Source organism: Lepisosteus oculatus, chromosome 4 (genome assembly GCF_040954835.1).
Source record: "Lepisosteus oculatus isolate fLepOcu1 chromosome 4, fLepOcu1.hap2, whole genome shotgun sequence".
In the NCBI taxonomy this organism is placed as follows: domain Eukaryota; kingdom Metazoa; phylum Chordata; class Actinopteri; order Semionotiformes; family Lepisosteidae; genus Lepisosteus; species Lepisosteus oculatus.
In genome coordinates this window covers 30638732-30661358 of record NC_090699.1, presented here as the reverse complement: position 1 = coordinate 30661358, position 22627 = coordinate 30638732, and the positions used below count along the sequence as shown (strand labels likewise).

Below are 22627 nucleotides of genomic sequence, written 5' to 3'. Positions count from 1 at the left end.
GGTCTGGGATCCTCTGAGCAACACTGATGAATGGGTCCCTGATTTGACTGAAAGGCGTTGAATGGCCAAGAAGTCTGCAGTTGCTGTAATTGCTGAATGAAGGCCAGGACAGCCACAAAATTACTTTGGCAAACCATTCGATGCTCAGGCTTTTCTCAGCAAAGGTGGTGAAATGCTTACCTCTGCTGAAGACATTGTTGAAAGGTTGAAAGAACACTGTGAGGAACACAATCTGGTGGATTTGGCAAGAATGGATTCAGCACTGTCACTGAGGTGACTGTTATAGTGATGTGCCTTCATAGTGGTTAGGCAGGAAGGGAAGAGAATATTTGAATGTGTTGAAAGTTGAAAGTCCTCTAAAATGTTGGGGTGTTGTGGGCATTCAGTGTTACATAGAAGGCCATACAGTAACTTTGGCAATCTGGGGTGGTGGTCCCTGTCTTTAAGTAAGTGGAACATGAGGTATTTTGTCAATATAGGGGGGGACACACTCTTCAGCCTCCCCTTCAAAGCTTATATCAAAGTGCTGGAGTGGAGATGCCATCTAGTAGTTGAATTTTGTACTGAAAAAGAGCAATATGGATTCCATCCTGCCTATGTAACTGTGGACCAGCTCTTTTCTCTTCTAAAGGTATGTGAGGAGTCATTGGAGATCCATTTCAGTTTACCTTTGTTCTGTGGAGATGGCATATGAACAAGGTCCTTGTTCATGTGAGAGGTGCTATGGCAATATGAAGTGCTGGTGCTTATTCTACTTGCTATTTAGTCCAGTATCTGCAATGGGGGCCTAGTGGTAGCACGTCTGCTATCTGAAGGTGATGCTGTGAACTGAATGTGAAGATCCTGGAATGAGCACTGCCAAATCTGAGCTCATGGTCCTCTCCCACAAAAAAATGGATTGCTCTTTCCAAGTGAGGGGTGAACAATAGCCCCGAAAGATCAACTTTGGAGGTGATCTATGATCTAAACACCTCATTCTTCCATGAGAGAAATATTGCCAGGCTGTCCTATGCTGTCTGCAGTGAGTTTTCAGACCCTTGCACAGTTTTCACATTTTGTACAGTAGCTTTAAAGTAAGTTACAATATATATTTTTTAAGTTGGCTGCTACAATCCTGATGAGGTATTACTCAAGTGATCTCATTCCTGTCGTGGCGTCCTTTCACTAGCTTCTTGTTGGGTTTAATGTTTATTTTGAAATTCCTCTGACTACATTAAAGATTTGACACTGCATACCTCCCCAGTTTCTAGCTATCCCCTCTGTATTTGGTTTATTTTCTTAGCTTTGTAATTTGCTTTAATTTTAGATAATGTGTTTCCAATAGTTTGCACTGAAAACCACTTTGAGATGATTGTTTTAAAGAGGACATATAAATTCAAGCTCATTATGATGATGATGTGGCAGAGTCTCAGAGTAGCCAGTTGAGAATGTCTGGGCACCTGTTAAGAATACCACTCAGGATGCTTCTGCTGGAGCTCTGTCAGGCACCTCACAAGAAGCATAGGCCTTGAGGCTGACCCAGGACTTGCTGGAGGGACTATATCTCTCATCTGGCCTGGAAGTGCTTGAGAAGCCCTTAACAGGAGCTGGAATGTGTTGTGGAGAAACACGTGACCCCTACCTGGACAAGTGGATTGAAATTGGATGGAGGGGTGGATTATTTAATACTGTGTTGAGCAGCAGTGTGATTTTGCTGAAAATGCATGTTTTTTCAATTTAGAATATTCACACAACCCCAGACACAATTGAACATTTACATTATCTGGTGCTCACACATACTCTTCATATACAAATTGAATTTAACATGATTATATAGCCTGGGGTACCAGATTCATTCATATTTATTAACATCTGGTACTAGTAAATTCTTAATAAAAGCTGCCCTGCCCTCACTTTCTACTTCATGAATGGAAGCTTTTACAGAATAAACCAGCTCCAGTAGTCCTCTTCAAAAGGTTACAGTTTCATTAATCCCCCTTCAGGCTCAACACATCATTACAATGTTATTTGGGGATTAGCATTAAAACTCAATAACAGGCCTAGAGCTTTGGTAGGAAGAACTAGTTAAGTTCCAAAGGTTTAACAGGGCTTGAGAGTAGTGAATGGTTGCCCTTGTGTTCTCCTGAGTAGGACAGAAAAGGGAGTATGTAGCAAAACCAAAACACTATTAGTATACGGTATGGCAAGGTTTTGGGTCATGAGTCATGAGACTCACAGAAGCTTCCAGGTTAATTCTCTGCAAACATTAACACTGAGTTCATGACAAGCTTTAGATGTAATGTATCACTGGCATTTTTAAATTCTTAGTTTAAGTATAATAAAATATGCAAATAAATAGAAAATCTCCCTGCAGTTTATTAATATAACTATATTATATATGGTTGTAATATATATATATATCGATAATACTAAATTATATCTTCATGCATTTAATACATTATGATTGTGATTTTTATATATTAGACAAATAAATTATGCTTATTATTCAACAATATTTAATTAGTTAACATAGATGTATATGTTAGATCTTTTATGTGCCTGTACTTCACACTTTATTACTATAAATCAACTTGAATTTAACCTTATTTTTTTACACAGAACTGTTCTCACTGCTATCTTCCTTGTTCATGTGAAATGTGTCCATAACCCACTTCCCTGGTTAGGGGGCTTATTACATTCATAGAAGTAAAATTGACACACTATAAAATGTCATGCTAATCATTCAGTCATGACTCCTAACCCATCTGGATGTGTTAAATAGCAAATCTATGCAAATAATTAAGACAGAGGTGCTGATGACAAAATGCTGAGACAAAGCTTATTTTCCTCAGCTAAAAAAGAATCGTCAAGATCACCCAGATGACTCAGCTGTGTTGTTCTAAAAGAAATTGTGGATGTTAAAAATGATATTTTTTTCTAAAGATCGTTTAAACCTGACAGCATTTCACAAGCAATAGCTCCAAGTTCTGCTCTCTCCACCAGTGCCTTCTGAAGTACATTGAAATTATTTTTAAGAACGTATGGGGCCAAGCTTGAGCCAACAGGACCTATTGTCGTTAATCCTCTCTCTAAATCATTCCAGCTTTTACAATCCCTGGCCATCCTCTATCACATCAGGGCAGAGCAAAGAAAGCATTCCCACTTTCTTCTATCCCTTTGTCTATTCCCCAAGGCCAGAGAGATTTGAAAAACAAGTAAATGGTAAATCAAACAGGTTTACTTGACCTATGAGAAAGTTATTTGATTAAGGGATTCTGACCTGTTAGCATTAGCACTGCTGTGCCTGCTCTAATCCAGCAATCCCCACTTGTTTACATTTGCTGGGAAAATGTCTCAACGCCTTCTACTAAGTGATTACAGAAGAGATACAGCAGGACTGCCAAGTTATGGTAACCTGGGTCCTTCTCCTATGGGCCTGTATTTCAATATTTCCCTTGTAAGTTCAATACTCGTGAAACATGATACTCCATTAGTGGCGTGAAGGGTAAAGTTCACTATTTTTTCACAAAGCAGACATAGACCTCACAGATCTTACCTCAGTTCCCTAGAACAGCCTTTCAGTCTATGGCTGTGCCCTTCTGTACTCACATCTTACTTCAAGATGAGGCCTTTGATTAGGAAAAGCCTGAGATTACTTTTCTGTTTTGAAAGAGATAACTTAAAATGAGTTCTTATGACTGCAGCCTGGCCAAATCTCCTCCAATGAAAACACCTACACTTGGGCTATGCTCCTACATCACATCCTCATTGTGGAACTCAGTACCCATTACTGTTCGAGAGGTCCCAGTCCACCACTCATTGTTAAGGTGTTGCCTTACCCTCTCGCTTTCCTATATTCACGGTAATATTTCACGGTAATTTTTCAAGTGCTTTGAAATGTTGGTCACCATAAACAGACGCTACATACAGTAAGATAAGATTAGTACTTTATGTTTACTATTTTACCTGCCAGGTGGGATGGATGCACAAACAGTTAAATCACCCCCTTCTGTGTAGAAGCTTTATGGCTTTTAACATTAACTGAAAACTAAGATACAGTATGAAAAAATGAAAAACCTCTGTCACAACCTCTGTCTGAAGGAAGTAAATAAATAAACAGCTGCTTTTGTTTTATCTTGGCTTCTGAATATGACTTGAAGAAATTTTCAATCTACATTAGTTTTTAAAAGGATACATCCTAACATGGTGTCAACTGCAGGAATTCTTTAAAGCAGTGTTGCAAATGGCGCTATAGCAAATAAAATCATTGATTGGCAGACTGACTGATTCTTCCATACTCACCTGGCCTGAAGACCCTCTGACCCAGCAGGCTGCAAGAGGTACTGATGAACAGTTTTGTTCCTCAAGGTCCCAGCCAGTTTGATTTTCTTCCGGGATCGGTGCAGATTAATGATGTAAATGGTTATGGATCCTCGCACATAATTATGACTACAGGAAAAAAATTACAGACAGTCATACCTAAGATAAAATTAAGAAAACCAAGGATTGGCAGTTATCGTTTTCTCCTATATAGTTCCAGTTACAGTGTTATCTCTGCTTCTCCAGTCATTCTAATGTCTGATTCAGTTCTCTTACATAATTTTTGTTACCATTTCAGGAAGCCAAAAATGGAAAATAGAATTAAAAAGGGGAAAGCTTAACAAGAGGTGTGCTGTGGAATCAGAAAAATATGGATCAGGACTTTTGTGTAGCTCTTACCAGCATTAAAACAAATGTTAGAACAGTTCTATTCATTGGAACAAGCTCACATTTTATTTGTAGACAAAGCAAAGTCAAATATTAATTATTGATGCTATAGTCAGTTTGAAACAAACATGATGTCTTGCAATATTACAGCAGATTGTTTTAAAATCATTAGTTGTGCCTGCAATTTTTGGGGGATGTTTAAAGAGTACTCCAAGCTGAAAAAGGTTGGGAGGCACTGAACTAATCAGCTGAGTTCATGCTTGTAAAATATGATTTGTTCCCCCAGTGCTTTCAAAAGACAGGCCATCTCATAAAAAAAGTCCTTGATGATGATTCACCTGGCTTTGATTTTCCAAAAAAGAAATAAACACTTTACTTAATTATTAAGTTTAATTTGTAAATTTTAAAAATAATACAACTTGGAAGGTCACAAACATAATTATCATATTCAAAAATCCAATATATTAATTACTTTATGCAGCCTGTTATTTTGCAATTTAATAAGAACATTAAATATTTGTATGATGCTTGGGTGGCCTCTGAAAAAATGATATATGTTATATGTCGCTCTTGTCATCTTCAAAGAACACTAATGCACTTGGTGTTTCTTTTGTGGATAGCACTGCTCCCTTCACATGGTATTTTTAACTAACTATGCTGCTGCAGTCATTAATGAGGAATGTCTTCTTTTGGTATGGAGGATGAAAAACTGTAGTCATAGTGGTGGGAGCACAGGCAATAAGCACACAAACCTCTCTAAAGAATGATGAGAACCGCAGGAATGCTGGATGAAAAATGATTCACCCCACACTGTTGAATCAAATCATTGTAAAAACAGGCAGCATTTATGATAAAATTGAAAAAGGATGGCACTGTAGTAGAAAATTCAACAAACCTGTAGAGAACGCAGTATGTTTTCACAAGCCTAGTGAGAAAGGTTACATACTGCCTTTTTAGGATTTCTCCCTTGCATCACAAACATTGTCTTTATATCTAAGTATTCTGATTATTTGAAACAGAAAAATAAAAGCAACTTCAAAGCTAATTTACAACCCAAGAGTGCTTATCAAGAAATATCTTTTTTATAGCTGATCTTAAAAACCCATGATAAATCAGTGTCTACCCTGCGCTTCCTCCCCAGCTAATTTGAATGAGTAACACAATTATCCAATGTATACTAAAAACAGCCATACAATACATGCATAGGCAGATCACTGATCACTGGATGGTATTGACAAGCTAATAATTATATGATTACGTCATACTACATAACACAGGTGCGGGGAACAGATGTACTCTGTTTTTCTGCACTATACCACACTTGTATGTCAGAACATAGGAACTTACAACACCAAAATATAGAAAACCTCCAAGAATGTATTGAAGCATACAAGTCCCCATATGTTTTGGCCTGAGGACTACCAGAAGGCTGGCGCACACACAAGAGAATCTTCTTGTTCTTCCATTGTTTGTTTCTGAAGTTACAGGTGGAGAAAATTGGTATTGAGAACAGGAACTCATGAAAAGAGCCAGCAAAATATTCACTTATCATTACTGCAGGAAGATTCTGAGATGACCTCAACCCCCTTCTTTTCCTGCCCTGATGTAAACAGGGACTTACTGTAGCTCAGTGAGCCCTGGCGAGGTGCTCTCTCTCCCTCACCCGGCAGGCAGCCATTGCTTCAGGTAGGATGTGAGCATTTTTACATAGATTCTACTGGTGTTAACTGGAGGGCATTCCCTGCTGGAATTAATCCATTTTCTAATAATGTCATAAAATAAAAATATCCAGAACAGGTTAGAGACTCACAGAAATATGTTTTGATTATCCCACAGCAATCAATGATATATCTTCAAAGTTTCTGAGCAGTTTATTATTAAATGTTTTGTCCAACCATATGAAAGGGTGAAATGGGGAGGTCAGCTCAAACTGAAATGGAGATGTGGCTTGAGGCAGGTAGCAGGCAGTAAGTCTATTCTGGTGATGACAAGCCCTGGGTGCGGTAAACATCACACAAGTTAAAAGATGACCATCTTCAAAGGGGATGATGGCACTTTTTATCTTGTCTCAGGACAGACCTACCTATTGTCTGCCCCATGGCCCAAATGTATTTGAGATGGGATAAAGGACTCAGCCACCTTTCTTCAGCTCTTTGACAGTAAAAAGGGCCCCGCACGCTTGATAATTGATACTCGTTAACTTTTATGGCTGCACACTCTGAAAGATTGGGTGTCTGAAGTCTGTTATTTATATATCATTATTATGGACAGACCCTTTCCTTACTGTACCTTATTCTCAGGTGTCCCCTGGAGAGAAGAAGTTATTGTACCTCCTGATCTCATATCAAGGCAGAACCTTTGAAAATGTGCACTAATATAAAAAAATTAAATATAAAATATAAAATCTGCACCTATGATGCCTTTATGGCTGTATCAGAATGACTAAAATGCTGCAGCTCATTCTAAGGGAATTTTTGGAGATACAAGATACCAAAAAGAACAGGACTTCTTTTAGTATGCATTCCATGAATTTACAGGAAAGTATATTTTACTTATTGAGGAAACTGGGAGGTTTTAAACTGAGAATATCGTTTTTGAAATCCATTTTTTGTTTCATTCACATTTTTTCATGTGACAGCTTTTTCATGAACAACTTCCCCCTCTGTCATCCTACCTGCAGATAGGTAGTAGAGAGATGAATCCCTAGTATGAATCTTGCACTCCAATGTACTTCACACAAGACTGGTCTATGATTTTAAAATGCAAAAAGTAAACAAGCTTTTACTTCAGGTGTACTGTATATCCATAACCCACTCATTTATACTGTATAATATAATTCATAGAAAAACAAATACCATATGTACAGTACATGATGATATAATTCTAATTACTAGTAAAAAAAGTGATATATGATAGGTTGCTTCCTTTTTTCAAAAGACATATTTTTTTTCTTTGTAGAGATGCCCTTCTAAAGGCTTGGTTGTTTGCCCAGACTGGCTTTGCTGGGAAAGAGGGGGGACTCACTTTTGGAAGCTTGTGCAATGTGCATATATGCGCAGTTTGTCTCGGATTACTCTGCCAGGACGTGGTTTCCTCTGCAGACCAGCCACGTGTACTGCCAGGACCCGGGGACCAACCAAACGTTTGAAGAGCAAAGACAGCCAGTAATCCTGCAAGAGAAAAAATGGGCATGCCATTACAAGCAATAAGCCACACAGTCAAAAGACCTTAAAAGACCTGAGTCTACAGTCCTTAACTGTTCTTACGAATTGGTCCCTACTGAGTAACTGCTCCTGGCTTCTGAGGGATGGCTCAGTTTCAGATGTCTTTTCATGGAGCAGAAAACCCAATATTCTGTAGCACTGTTGCATGTAGGTTCATGGAAAAATTGCAAACCTTGCTGTGATTGCAGAAACTGGCACTGAACATGAAGGCTTGAAGTCCAAGTTGTCTCTGTTGGATTCCTACCAAACATTTCAGGAACAATCCCTGCATACCTGGGCAGAACCATAGCATATTCCATACACAATTGATTCAGGCTTTCATTGCAAATATTCCTTCTAAAAACCATGTTAACTTTGTATTCAGTGTAGGCTATATTGGCAAAGCTTTTAAAAGCATTTCTCAGTTAATTTGGTCCTTTTTTTTGTTTTGTTTGTTGTTTACATTTCCTCATTATTGTATGGTTTATACAGTGGTGTGAAAAAGTGTTTGCCCCTTTCCTGATTTCTTATTTTTTTGCATGTTTGTCACACTGACATGTTTCAGATCATCAAACAAATTGAAATATTAGACAAAGATAACACAAGTAAACACAAAATGCAGTTTTTAAATGAATGTTTTTATTATTAAGGGGAAAAAAAATCCAAACCTACATTGGCCTGTGTGAAAAAGTGATTGCCCCCTAAACCTAATAACTGGTTGGGCCACCCTTAGCAGCAACAACTGCAATCAAGCGTTTGCGATAACTGGCAATGAGTCTTCTACAGCACTGTGGAGGAATTGTAGCCCACTCATCTTTGCAGAATTGTTGTAATTCAGCGACATTGGAGGGGTTTTGAGCCTTAACTGCTTTTTTAAAGTCATGCCACAACATCTCAATCGGATTCAGGTCAGGACTTTGACTAGGCCACTCCAAAGTCTTCATTTTGTTTTTCTTAAGCCATTCAGAGGTGGACTTGCTGGTGTGTTTTGGATCATTGTCCTGCTGCAGAACCCAAGTGCGCTTCAGCTTGAGGTCACGAACAGATGGCCGGACATTCTCCTTCAGGATTTTTTGGTAGACAGCAGAATTCATGGTTCCATTTACCACAGCAAGTCTTCCAGGTCCTGAAGCAGCAAAACAGCCCCAGACCATCACACTACCACCACCATATTTTACTGTTGGTATGATGTTCCTTTTCTGAAATGCTGTGTTACTTTAATGCCAGATGTAATGGGACACACACCTTCCAAAAAGTTCAACTTTTGTCTCATCAGTCCACAGAGTATTTTCCCAAAAGTCTTGGGGATCATCAAGATGTTTTCTGGCAAAACTGAGACGAGCCTATATGTTCTTTTCGCTCAGCAGTGGTTTTCGTCTTGGAACTCTGCCATGCAGGCCATTTTTGCCCAGTCTCTTTCTTTTGGTGGAGTCATGAACACTGACCTTAACTGAGGCAAGTGAAGCCTGCAGTTCTTTGGTTGTTGTTGTGGGTTTTTTTCTGACCTCTTGGATGAGTCGTCGCTGTGCTCTTGGGGTAATTTTGGTCGGTTGGCCACTCCTGGGAAGGTTCACCACTGTTCCATGTTTTCGCTATTTGTGGATAATGGCTCCCACTGTGGTTCGCTGGAGTCCCAAAGCTTTAGAAATGGCTTTATAACCTTTTCCAGACTGATAAATCTCAATTACTCTGTTTCTCATTTGTTCTTGAATTTCTTTGGATTGCAGCATGATGTCTAGCTTTTGAGGATCTTTTGGTCTACTTCACTTTGTCAGGCAGGCCCTATTTAAGTGATTTCTTGATTGAGAACAGGTGTGGCAGTAATCAGACCTGGGTGTGGCTAGAGAAATTGAACTCAGCTTTCCAAAGATGTGATAAACCACAGTTGATTTATGTATTAACAGGGGGGGGCAATCACTTTTTCACACAGGGCCATGTAGGTTTGGATTTTTTTTGCCCTTAATAATAAAAACCTTCATTTAAAAACTGCATTTTGTGTTTACTTGTGTTATCTTTGTCTAATATTTCAATTTGTTTGATGATCTGAAACATTTCAGTGTGACAAACATGCAAAAAAATAAGAAATCAGAAAGGGGGCAAACACTTTTTCACACCACTGTATATACCACTATATACAGTACAGTATATATGCATTATACTTTATATATAATGGTATATACATAAGTATTATGTCCTTGCTTTAGGAATATAAATGCTATCATATTTATCAATGCATGTTTGGCCTGTTATACAATGAACATTACCTTTGGGACAGTAATTAAGCCCATTTCCTGTAATAGATTCTAGTCTATGAGCAAAGCCACAAACTGTCTAGCCTTAAAAACCTATAGAAAAGGGGACAGAGCTACTCATAACCCAATTATTGAACTGTTGTAAAATCAATCTGATAAGGCACAATATTTCAAAGTTACTGTAGGATCAAAATTATATACAGTAGTTTAGGTCGGTAGCTGCATCAACATGCGTAGGCTGCATAGGAACAAGTAATAGGTGTGTTCCATGCTAAAAATAGAAGAAAGAAAACATATTTCGGCCATGGAGCCTTCTTCAGGCGTGAAGAAGCTTCTCTTTTCAGCATGGAATAAACCTATTAATTATTCAAAATTATATAGCCTAACATAATATACAGTGAATCTAGCAGTCTTGCTGAGCAGTCTTAATCAGTAATGGTGAATGAATGGATCCAGCTTGTCCTAGAAACATTAGGTCCCAGTATGTCATTACCATAGCACATTCCCTCTGTCTATCCCTGATCTATTGCCTTCCTACAGTATAATTCAAGTGTGCAAACCTGCAAAATTTTTATCTGCATACATGACCTTAAGACATGCTCATTCACAGGGACATATTTCTTCTCATGTAAATTATATAAAACCTTTTTTTCGTTTCATTTTTGACAGACTAAACCCAACTAACAAATGAGATGTACTCAGTCTTTCACAGTATCATCCAAAGGATATGTATCCCACTTGGTGTGTAGGAACATACTCATAATTGTTACATATTTGCCACTGATGCTTTAAGACCAAGGGAAAACTTTGATATTTTTCTCAGCCCAAACAATTCAAACTCTGCAACAGACATTTATTGAAAGAGACACTTTCTTGGCACTTTTGGAGACAAAATGCTCCAGTAGTCTTGGAAAGTTGTCAGGCAAACTATAAAACTGTGCAAAGATTAGATTAACCCCAGAGAGAGTGATCACTGCAAACAAGTAAAGTATACAATTACTATCCATATTCACACACACGTGAATAACTAAAGTAAACTGTATACTACATAACATAATATTACAGAACAAAACATGTACTATTTTCTTTTGGCCTCTTTAATCTTAGAAAGCTAAATTTATTGGCTAATGTGTCAGACATAGTAGTTTAAGCAAAGAAAACAAGGGTAAACTCTATACTAAAAAAGTGTAAAGTTACTGTTAATGAGGATCACCTAAAAATCATCTGCACTGCTGAGAACATTTCACACAGGTGCTGTATGATATTAAGTTCTGAACATATTTTGTCTAGTCAGTAATTGGTGGCAAGGGCTGAATTTTTCTGCTTGAAGACCAGATTCAATATTTGAATACTATGTTGCCAATTCCTCTGTTCTTACAACTCTCCAAAGGATCCCAATGTCTGCCACTTGTGCAGTGTGTACATATCAACTGTATTTTAGGGCTGAGTTTCAGTGTGGCATCCATTAAAGATTAATGTTAAAATTATACTTAGTGTTATTGTGGAGATGTACAGTATGGAGAACATCTGCTAGATGCACACACTCGTTTCAAGAGATTGAATAGATTAACTTATTGGGGCCAAATACATTGTGACAGAATGCAGTCATTTATGACAATGACTGATCACTTCCATGTTTCAAATCTAGCTGATATGCATTACCCCATTATCTGTTGATTGAAAAGTGTTCATGCTCATTTGAAACCTTTGATGAACTAACCTAATGGTTGCAATAGAAAACAAAGTGAATAGGTAAAGCTATAACACTATAAAGCACATTTGTAATGTGATCCAGATGATTGTTACTGTTAGTCTAATAGTTGCTGTACTTTCATTACTTTGGGATTCAAAATGATCATATTGTTGGCAAATAAAAAAATATTTATTTCCTATTCCCCTGTGAAATAGCTATACTTGTATTCACAGATAGAGCTAATTATTCATGCCGTGTCTGGATGGAAAAACTGAACTAATAATAAGAAACAATCAAAACAAGGACAAATTCAAAACATTTTCAGACATACATGACAAAAAAGTGGCTTTGTAAGAAAAGCCTATAGGTGGCTAGAAGTGCATACAGTATGTTGACTTTTAACTTATGACTGACGTTTAGCACCACTGATGTATGAAAATGTCTCCTCTAGCAGTTGATAAAATGGAAACTTGCACTTAAACAAGTCACTTAAATAATAAGATTTCTCGAACAAGAAAGCTTAGTTGGGCTTCCTTTGTCAGTTTATTTCAGTTAAATGCACTGACAGCTGCTAATAAGTAAAGTCCAAATCAAGTCCAAAACATTGCAATGACTAAAAAATAAATAGCCATCAGCATTTTATTCTATTCCTGATAAATTCAAACAAGGAACATGTTGTGTTTGGGTCCTTTAATGAAATACAGTTTGTCTTATGGAACAGATAAAATCAGTTTATACTCTAATCCATCCACTTAAACTGGATAATGCACAAGACTGTATTATTTAGGAGAGAACATTGGATCTTGAGCCCCCACATCCATTCTCTTTAATTTGTCCAGACCAGTTGCAGGGTTTAAAAACTGTGCAGCAGTGGGATAGAAGCCAGATTAAATATTTTATTCCTAAAAAAGAAGAAACCATGTGCTTGTCCTAGGTGGCCTGAGGACAAGTCTGGATGGGATGCAAAACACAGGTACTGACTGGAACACAGAGCATCTTTGTACTGCTCATTGCTCATTTGAGTCCCTAGGTCTGGATTTTGCTTTTCTTTGGGCATTTAAAACGTATGCAAATAATAAAGATGACTAACAGTAAGTTCCTTCTGGTATCTTTTATTAAGGTTGACTGTGGCATACCATGATAAAAACAGGGAAAGGTGTAGAGAATCACAATGAGATCAAATGTCCCAGCTCTATAGGTGCAGTGTGTGCTCAAGAATGCCTAATAATTTGGATAGTTGTACGGTCAAAGCAGGGATAAATGCATTTTTTAACTTTGTGATCAGTATAGGATTACAGATACACAGTGCTAAATAACTACTTTAACTGGTCTCATACTCTGTTATAAACTTTTAATGACAAGACTGTTAATTATGATACAAAATTTTAACAACCTGTCATAATGAAATTGTAATCATATGTAACTGACATTTGATCTGAAAAAGTGCCCGTGCAGGACACCCTCTGCCAATGATCAAACTAAACAGGAGGTTTGTATTTCAGAAGAGAATACATTCCTAATTTGGATGGAACAGAGTGAGATCATGGTAAAAGCAGGGAAAGATGTAGTGGAGTACAGAGAGATCAGGGTAAAAGCGGTGGAAGGTATAGTGGAGCACAGTGAGATCATGGTTTAATAAACACAGTGAACCTCAGGGGGCAGATTTAATCATAACATATCCCATGGGAAACCATAGTAAAGCAAAATAAGTGCATTACAAAAGTGACATAAAATTAGAGATTTACTGGCAGAAATAAGGGATGAGTTGGATAATACAATTAATTAAAAAATTGTGTTAAACCTGTTTAGGTCCAAACACAGATTCAGCTCTGCGATCCAGACATTACAGGACTGAACAACATCACATCATTCATTTCAACTACTCCTTTAGTGTGCTTTACAACGATTTTGTTCTGCTGGAAATATTGCCCTATGCCAGTAAATATTTATATCTCAAACACTCCCAGCCCAAAGCTGACCATGATTTACTTCCTCAGCCCTTCATGAACATTAGGCTTGGGTAACAATTGATCAATGTGTTTATATGTATGAAAATAAATGTCTAACAGGACTGCTTTGAAGTTCTGTTTTTGCAGTGGTTTAACCTGGCTGTGAGTCTGATTCCTGTGCACATTCTCCTCACCCCTCCCCACTCTCACTGCTTCCCAACACCTAATTGAGTAGTTCAGAATAACATGTATCCACCAGGAAGTTCCCATGCACTCCTGCATATGGCAGCATTTAAGGGGTTCTTTTTAAAATGGAATTTCAACTTAATTTTGCAGCTTAATAACATTTAAATAGTCCACAATACAATAAAATTAGAAGATGGGCAAGGAGGGGGCTGGCCACCCAAAATTTTGGGCGAAGCTTTTTGCTACCTCTGTTACAGAAAAGAAACACTGGGGAAAGTGTTCTGGCTCAAATGTCTGCCTCTCGTCTAGTGTTAAAATGATGTGTCTGGCACACAAAAGCCTACAACTATTTTATGAACACAAACTTTTTTTATAATTCAATTTGGCTCGGTTGTGGCAAACAAAAAATATTTTCAACTACCAGTAAATTAAGTTAGAATAAACCAAGTTTAACACAAATTTGTTTAAGAAACTTTATGGCAATGTTTGGTAGATGCTACTGCACCTCTCTGATCTTAAGAGACGGAGTTCTTTTGCTTTTTCATAATGATTGTATAGTTGACAATCAGACTGCAGTGTTCTAGCAGGAAGTCTTGTTGGCAAAAGTCTCTTCGGTAATCTCTTTCTTGTCGCTTTCTTACACCATACAATGGAGAAACATTAAGTCTTAACACAAAGCATGGAGTCCTAAAATGAAAATGTTAAAGTTCTCTGGAAAGATCAGGATCTTGGCTTCTCTTGTTCCAGGTATGAAGAGTTCTCTGCCTTGATGTCAGCACAAATCACCTTCAAATCTAGTTCCTGTATCAACTGTGTCCTGAGCCCTCTGATTGAACATAAAAGTCATTTTCCTTATTTAATAGCAAACGGTGTTAGGAAAATGCTAAAAAAAAACTAAAGGCCTGCAATTAAAACCACTGCCAAACTAATAGATTGGTAATTCAGCTTTAGTCCACGTGTATAGGACATGTTCCTCTAATGAATAACAACTGTCGAGTGATTATAATTCTTCGCTCACAAGCTAATGATTCAGATACTTTCCTTTGCAAACTGCTGTTTGTGGTTTGAAGCAGACTCCAATTTTCCCAGCAATGAAAATATAGTTCTCTTGGACAATTGTTTTAAGGTCTGTCTTGGTAAAACAAGCCATGAACAGTACATCAGCACACCAGCAGAGATTTAATATGGAAATTATTACTGATGTCTTGTTCTATTAATATAGAACGATAAACACTTTTTTGAGTACTAAAACTGGAAGACCATTAAAAATTATACTTAGCAATTATTTACTTCTTGAGAATAGTGATTTATTCTATTTAAGCATTAGCAGAATTAAAACCAAGATCAATAAGAGTCTCACAGCTCGAGAAAATAATTGTCAGAATTAAGGATTTGGTAAAATAGTTTTTAAGGTGTTAAATAAATGCATTCAAAGTAAAAAAATCAAATGCTCAATGCAAAGGCAATTGTATCATGTTTGACTGATACAGGTGAGATACAGGTGAGCCTTGTCCTGACCAGGTGACCAGGTGATAGGGAGAATGACATAAAAAATTATGCATTTCTGTTATGATCTGCAATGGCATTTGATATTTATATTAATCTGAAAGTGCATTTCCTGAGGCGGATGTAGTAGTTTGAAGGGGTCTAAAACAGCTCGTTTTACCTTTCAGTAAAGCTAAATGCAGTAGGTGAGAGGCCGGAATGGTTTCAGTGGCAATGAGTGAGTAATTAAAAGCTATTCAAGAAAACAGAGATAACTCAGAGCAACATCTGTCTTTGATGGCATCTGGAGAGCATGGAGCTCCAGATGTATCTTGTTTCGTGCCAGCTGAGGACTTCAATCAAACAGCAGAGCTGCTGGAAGATGTGAAGGCAGGTGAGAAAGGGCAGGGGGTTGGCACTGCCTTCCTCAGTCTACTTAGGTCTGCTACTGCCACATTAAAAATACCCTAGACTGAACACCCGGATTCAATGAAAGGACAATAAACAACCTGGCATTCAGAATGTAAGATATTAGTGTTTGAATGGCATTTCACAACTGAGTTAGCTGAGAATAACAAATCATAAAAAAAATAAAAAATCACATTTCCTTCAGTACTACTCTTAATGCTGTTCCATTATGCTTCTGGCAGCTTTAACAACAAGAGCTCTCTCTTTCATTTCAGAAATGATCTCTGAAAGGTTAATTCTCTGCAGCAAAGGATGCTTATATTCCATCTTAATAGTGCATGCTAGTTATGTTGTTAAAATTGTAATGCAATGTACAGTGGTTAATAAACCAGGTTTAGAGACACTACTTTTTCTTACCAGTAGGAGGAAGCAGCACCCACAATTGTAGAGTCCAGTACAGTGCTTACCTTTTTTTGGAGGTAGCAAATTGTACAAAATCATTTTAAGATGGCAGTGTATTCACTAACTGCAAAACTCCCAAACATTTTACTTTGCATATTTGAATGGAATTTGAACCCCTGTGGAAACCTAAACTATTTTCCTGACTGGGAGAAATTAGTCAGACAGTGAGCACGCAGGCAAAAAAGGTAGAGAATCTGCCCTTTGTTTGAAGTTCTGTGGTCGGGAGCTCTTGATAAGTTTCAGAGTCTCATAAAGACAGCCCACGCAAATCAAAGTGGAAACTGAAAAGCTGCTTGTGTTGAATATAGATTTATGATATGCAGGCCTCTGTAACTTAGGGAATATATAGAAGTAATGTGAAAATGTGCTACCAATATTTACACACTGAAACAGAGCCTAGAAATATTGCTTCTAAGACACAACAAAAGCACTCATTTTTAAGTGGTTTAGAGAAGAAAGATAGGACTGTGTGGTGAAGACTAGACAATATCTGCATCAGGCTGTGCAGGGAAAGAGAAGTAAGCTCTCCGAGGCTCAGAGTTACTATTTAATCAAAAGGCTTTATGAATTACTATTTAATACCAACATTTTTCATCTGAGTGGATGGAGAAGAGTATGGATTTAATGCAATATACAGATAAAAACATTGCATTAATGTAGTCAATACATTTTCCAAACCACAGCAAAAAACGTTTTACTTATTCCATAACACTTTGACTTTCACATAACTACAACTTACCTTCTTAGAGGTAGGACTTAAATGGAAACCTACAGTACCTTGCAGAATGTCATATCAGACTTTTAAAGAATATAACCATTTAATTATTTAGAGGTAAATGAAGAGAGAAGGCAGAATGGGAACAATTTGATCTCTTTAATTAAAGATCTACATGTATGTTCCATAAAATTCAAAGCTGTTAAATAGGAACAATTGGAATGTTTTCTTTAAACCTTGGAACGGAGACAAAGCCTTGAGAAGAATGACAAAGATATCAATGGATACAGCATATTAACTTTCTGTTAACTTTCTGAGCTACATACTGAGATAAAAACAATTTTGTACTACATTGCAGGACTGAAACTTATCAGAGAATGTTTGCAAATACTACATCTTGTGGTATTTCTCCTTTCAGCCTTTCAATTCCAAAAACGAAACTTTTCTCAAACAAACTGAAAACAGAATCGCTTTCAAATGTTCTGTTTACTGCTCCACATCACACTTAGTTGAAAGCCTCAGTCTTTAATAGCACAGAACAGACCAAGGCTTGCCAGCAATACTTAAACATCACAGGATGGATTTTGAAATCTTGAAGAACTTTTTACATGCCCTGCTTTAAAAAAAAATAGCCAATTCTCAACAAGTCTACAATTATTTAAAATTCTGAATTGGAAGGCTCTACTACAGTGTGGTTATTTTAGGAATGGAATATTCCACTCTAGAATAGTCCAAACAGTATCCTGAATACTATAATCCATGTAAAACAACTTGGATTCTGGCAAACAAACAGGTCATGTTAATATTCAAAATGGTGAAACCTGAACTCTGAACCAGAGATAAATTGTTTTTTTAATGCCTCCAAAAAATTTGTGATTTCTTATCTTAAATCAGAGTGATACATGTATCTTATAATACAAAGTGTACCTGGATTAAGTTTTATTGGTAAAAAGGAGAAAACATCAGGTGCATTAGTTAACTTAAAAATCAATCTGCTTACAATATATAACTTTAGGAATGTCATAGAGTTGCCTTATTGACTGATTTGACCTCAAGTTTACATTTTGAACTCTTCAGTTAGACAAAATATGGAGAAGAAAAACATCAATTGAACCAAGAATTTCAAACTGTTTGACTGACTGGAAACAATTGCTCCTTATGTTGACATTGAAGGTGACACCTTATTCTCTGTGTTTCGAAATGAGTAGGAGAGGGCCTAGAGAGGGAGAAAAACAGAAAAGGGAGTGCAAGTAGGTTAAATATGAAGGAGTGAAGGGAGATAGAGGATGAGAATGATAGAGGGAGAGCAAGACAAAAGAGGAGAGAAGTGTAGTCTGGGGAAGTGGATGGGGAAGGGTTTGCACTGTGAGGTACCCACGTGGGCAGAGCCCAAGTTGGTCCAATTGCTGTCCTGCGTGAGGGATTAAAGGGAAAGGGCTGGGATATAAATTTCTATGCAGGCTGACAGGTTGGGGCTGTTGTGAATTCTCGCAGTGGGAAGTCTGGCGGTTCACACAGACGCCCAGCCATGTTAAAAGCATTGTGATCCCAGTAGGGGGCGATTGTTCGTAGAATCTCAAAGAGGAACAAGACCGAAAAAAAATTCCTGGTTTCAAAATACTTTGATTTAAACTGCTTTGTTTTTGAATGTTGTTATATATAAACAAAGACTCAATCATGGTTAATTGGATAAGGCTTTCGAAAACTAATGAATTTGACTGGTCTGTACGGTGTCTGTGTGAAACTGAAGCTATTAAACTCTGTGTATTCCAACTGTGTCTGGCTGCGGCTGCTATACATTAAAACCTCATTTTTAAAGTCATTCCCATAAGTTATCCATGGCAAATTTGTTCTGTAATTTTTCTTTCACCGTTCTGTGGTTTATCACCATTTGCTAAGGTATTTACGATACTTTACCACACTCTCATAATCTCAACCAGACCTGCTTATGCTTCAGTAAATTGTCATGCATCTACTTTTGTCCAGCAACTGTAATTTTCATCAAACTGCAGCACAATACTCACTCTTAGACTGCAGAAAGAAAAAAAGCTGTTTTATTTGTGTCTGTGACACTGAAAGTCTTTTATAAATTCCATTCATGAAACTATCTATTGAAACACTACTGGGGTCTTAGTAAGATAGTGTCCTGGAAAATGTCTAAACAAATTGTTGTATGTGTTCCCAAGCAAAATATATGTAGACTTTGAAGAGAACATATACAGTACAGTACTTTGCTTCGGAACCGAATATGTAGCCCTGCAGATAGTCATGTTATCAGACGTAATTTTTGTGCTTTTACAGAATAGATACACATGCACCAACCTAGTAGCCAAAATCAGATTTGTCAATTTTTTCATACTGTTGTTTTAAGGTACTTTTTTTTATCTACATTTGACAGATTTAAATCTGTGTAGAAATAACAACACCCTAACAGATAGCACAATGTATTTGTCTTACTTTGCATGGTGAAGGTGCCATGGAGGCCCTGTGGTTGGCCCAGGGCTGTGTGTGTCTACAGTGCAGACTTGGAGCAGGACAGTGCCACAGCAGAGTACACTGGGGTTTGTGCACTAACTGCCCACAGAGTGCTGGAGGCTCAGGTTGCACATCTCTCAACAGCTCACTGTTCCACACAGGGGATGCACATGAGAGCAGGGGGTGCTGTCTTGGGCTGCCGACAAAGAGCTAATGTTTCACTACAGCTTTCCTGAGTACCCCTCCATTCAACACCATTAAACAGCTTTCATTTCAGCTAATAGCTCCCACGGGAAAAAATGCAAGGTGCCAGACCAGCAGATGGACCAGACCTGTCCAGGCCAGCACTATGTCAGTCATTCATTCTTTTTCTTACTGATGGTACAGGAATCCTGAGTGTCCTGCTGCCATCACAAATGTTTTCACTGTAGAGAAACCCCAGCAATTACAAGATTTCTTCCGTTCTGATACCAATGATAGTGAGTTACCTACTGTATCTGTAATCTGCAAAAATAGGTATTAACCTTCCTTTTTGAATTTTTCATGTAAGCACTTGCACGTAAAGTAAGCTGAGGTTAGCCAAAGCCATAGCCAAAGAGTATTTTTCTGATACCTTAATTGAATGCACACATCAGATTGGCTTAAGAGTTTTGGAAAAATATTTAATTTCCACTATATATATGTACCTTTTCCCAATAAATATAAATGTCAAATGCACTGTCAATGCACAAACATAGGCAGGCGATGGCTAGCTCTATAGGACTAACACTTATGGGGCAGAGGGGAAGTCTTCTATGCTTGTTAAAACATACAGTGGAAAGACAGTTTCAGAATGAGGTGATAGATTTGGTGTTGGGTTCAGATTTAAAGAAGCCAAGTTACTCCTCCCTATTTCTAAATTCAGTAATTTGACCGATACTGCTGCAGTGTTCAGATACTGAACTATTTAAAACATGGAGAAACTCACGGGCAAGGGGTTGAAATTCTGGTCCACCAGATGGTTGTATCCATAGTCAAAGAAAGAGTGTCGGATGACAACGTCAATACCCTCCATTGCAGACATGCCAAGAGTGTTTAGCCACCTGCACAAAGGAGGGAATTTCAAGGTAAAACAATATGCCAACCACACACCCAGCCAGCAGACATCCAGAGTGAAAAAACAAAACAGTCTGCAGGGTAACTGTAGGTCAAGGGTAGACTTAGTCAAACAAAATAAAAGTTAAGTTAAACATCAGCAGCTATGTTGGCCATATGAATCTCTTCTTATAGAAGTAAAACAGCACATGACATCCTGTACACACTTCATACCCTTAACACTTTGTTGTATGAAAATAATGGATAAAAACAGGATGGAGAAGGAGGCACAGGATGACTAGACAGACTTTGAGAGGCTCTATGAGGTTATAATAGGGTGTGAGCAGTTGAAAAGGTGCACTTACAGAAAGCCAGCTGCATAAGTATCGGACAGATTGTTGGTACCCCCTGCCCAGGCTGGCCCCACACCACCAAGCCAAACCTTCTTTTCAGGGGCATGTGTCTTCACCACCTACGAGTTAAAGGGCATACAGTAGCTAGATGTTACATCTTTGGGAGTACTCAGTCTTTTCCAGTACTGTATACAAGGGGCACAAAGAAAGCAGACAGGTAGATATAGGACTCGTAACCAGGGAATTCATTTGAAGGAAACAAAAATAGATGTTTTTAAAAAGGTTTGGCAACAGACCTTTTATTTTTCATAAGAAATAATCTCTAGGAATTTTAAATAATCAAAATGTGGACTTTTATAATAAGTCTTAATGGGAAAGCAGAGACCCTCAAAGTACTGTAGTATAAAATTAGCTATTTAAGGGTTATAAGTACTGGACCTCACTGACCATATGCTAGAAAGGCTATATAGCTATTTGATTTTCAAGCATTTAATGATATTGTAGGATGTTTGAGAGTAAACGTGTTTACTCCATTCACCGTGTGGAGTAAATCTCAGTTAATCCAGTTCTGTCCATGCTCATGATATTGTCATGGCTGCAAGCAATTAACACTGAGAAGGAGAGCTCCCATGCTTTTCTTCTCCAATACAGACACAGAGCATGAAAATTACAAAGAATAAAACAAAACAATGAATAATGTAAAGCTAGGCAGTCAAACACTACCACTCTCCCAAGAGACTTTTTTTCCTTGAAAATGCATGTGCTGGAAAGAGGCACAGGGAAGGCAAAGTGTTTCACATCAGATCTGCCCTCTGATAGAACCTCCTTCCTTCAACAGCTCTCTAACTAAAATTGTCCTGGAAAAACCTTTTCTAAAAAGTTTGGAAAGTGATCAGTGAATGTGCTTACAATTAGTGAATAATGTGATAATGATTCATTGCAGCACTGGGTGTGAATTGGGGTCACTGTGTCAATCTAACATCATAGGCATTGATTTGTTAATCACTGGTGCTCAAGGTTTGTGGAAGAGAATTTGTTCAGAATTTAAATATGTGTTATGGCAAGATTTATCAAGCATAAGGTTTAAGACTAGAAATCTCTTCTTTTTTATTTTGTTTTTTGTTAGACATGTATGGGATTTTTCTTAAGGCCTCTCAGTGTTGAATACTTGTAAAACTCTCTTACCTACAGTATAAAACACTTTGGAACCTAGTCAGTAGTATTATAATTAAGCTGTTAATTAAACAATTAGATCAACTAAGTAACAGAGCTCAGGCCCTCCAGGAACCAAGATAACAGGCCCTCCACAAACTGTTTTAAACATTTGTTCTGCAATTAGAAAACTATATTACAGCTAGTTCTGATCATTTCTTTGTCATGGTTTCCTGTGCTGCTCATTAGACTTTCCACATACTTTCTGACTAGCAGCACTATTCCTGTGGTGAAGCAAGCTTATAAACCCTGTGCCACTCTGAACGCTCAGCTCCCTGCCCATGGCACAGACCAGGCACAGCTTGTTATGGAGGTTTAGCAGGAAGCTTCCTGAAAGCCAATTAAGATATGACTAATGGGACTGCAGCACTAATTAGAACAGGGAGGAGTTTATTGAATCCATACTTTGGATCTGCTAATCTACTAATTAACTTGGACAAAACAAGTTCAGATTCATGGATTGGCACCAATAAA

General features: G+C 37.7%; 1 protein-coding gene across 2 annotated transcripts in view; it reads right to left on the bottom strand.

Annotated features, from left to right (window-relative positions):
* hpse2 (heparanase 2) overlaps positions 1–22627 on the bottom strand; it is a 100781-nt gene that overhangs the window by 5870 nt on the left and 72284 nt on the right. For both annotated transcript variants that reach the window (XM_015346524.2, XM_006630435.3), the window contains 4 exons: positions 20954–21060; positions 20482–20596; positions 7711–7856; positions 4282–4428 (listed from right to left, as the gene is read on the bottom strand). In XM_015346524.2, the coding sequence (XP_015202010.1) occupies positions 4282–4428; positions 7711–7856; positions 20482–20596; positions 20954–21060 (515 nt within the window). The remainder of the gene's footprint in view (positions 1–4281; positions 4429–7710; positions 7857–20481; positions 20597–20953; positions 21061–22627) is intronic.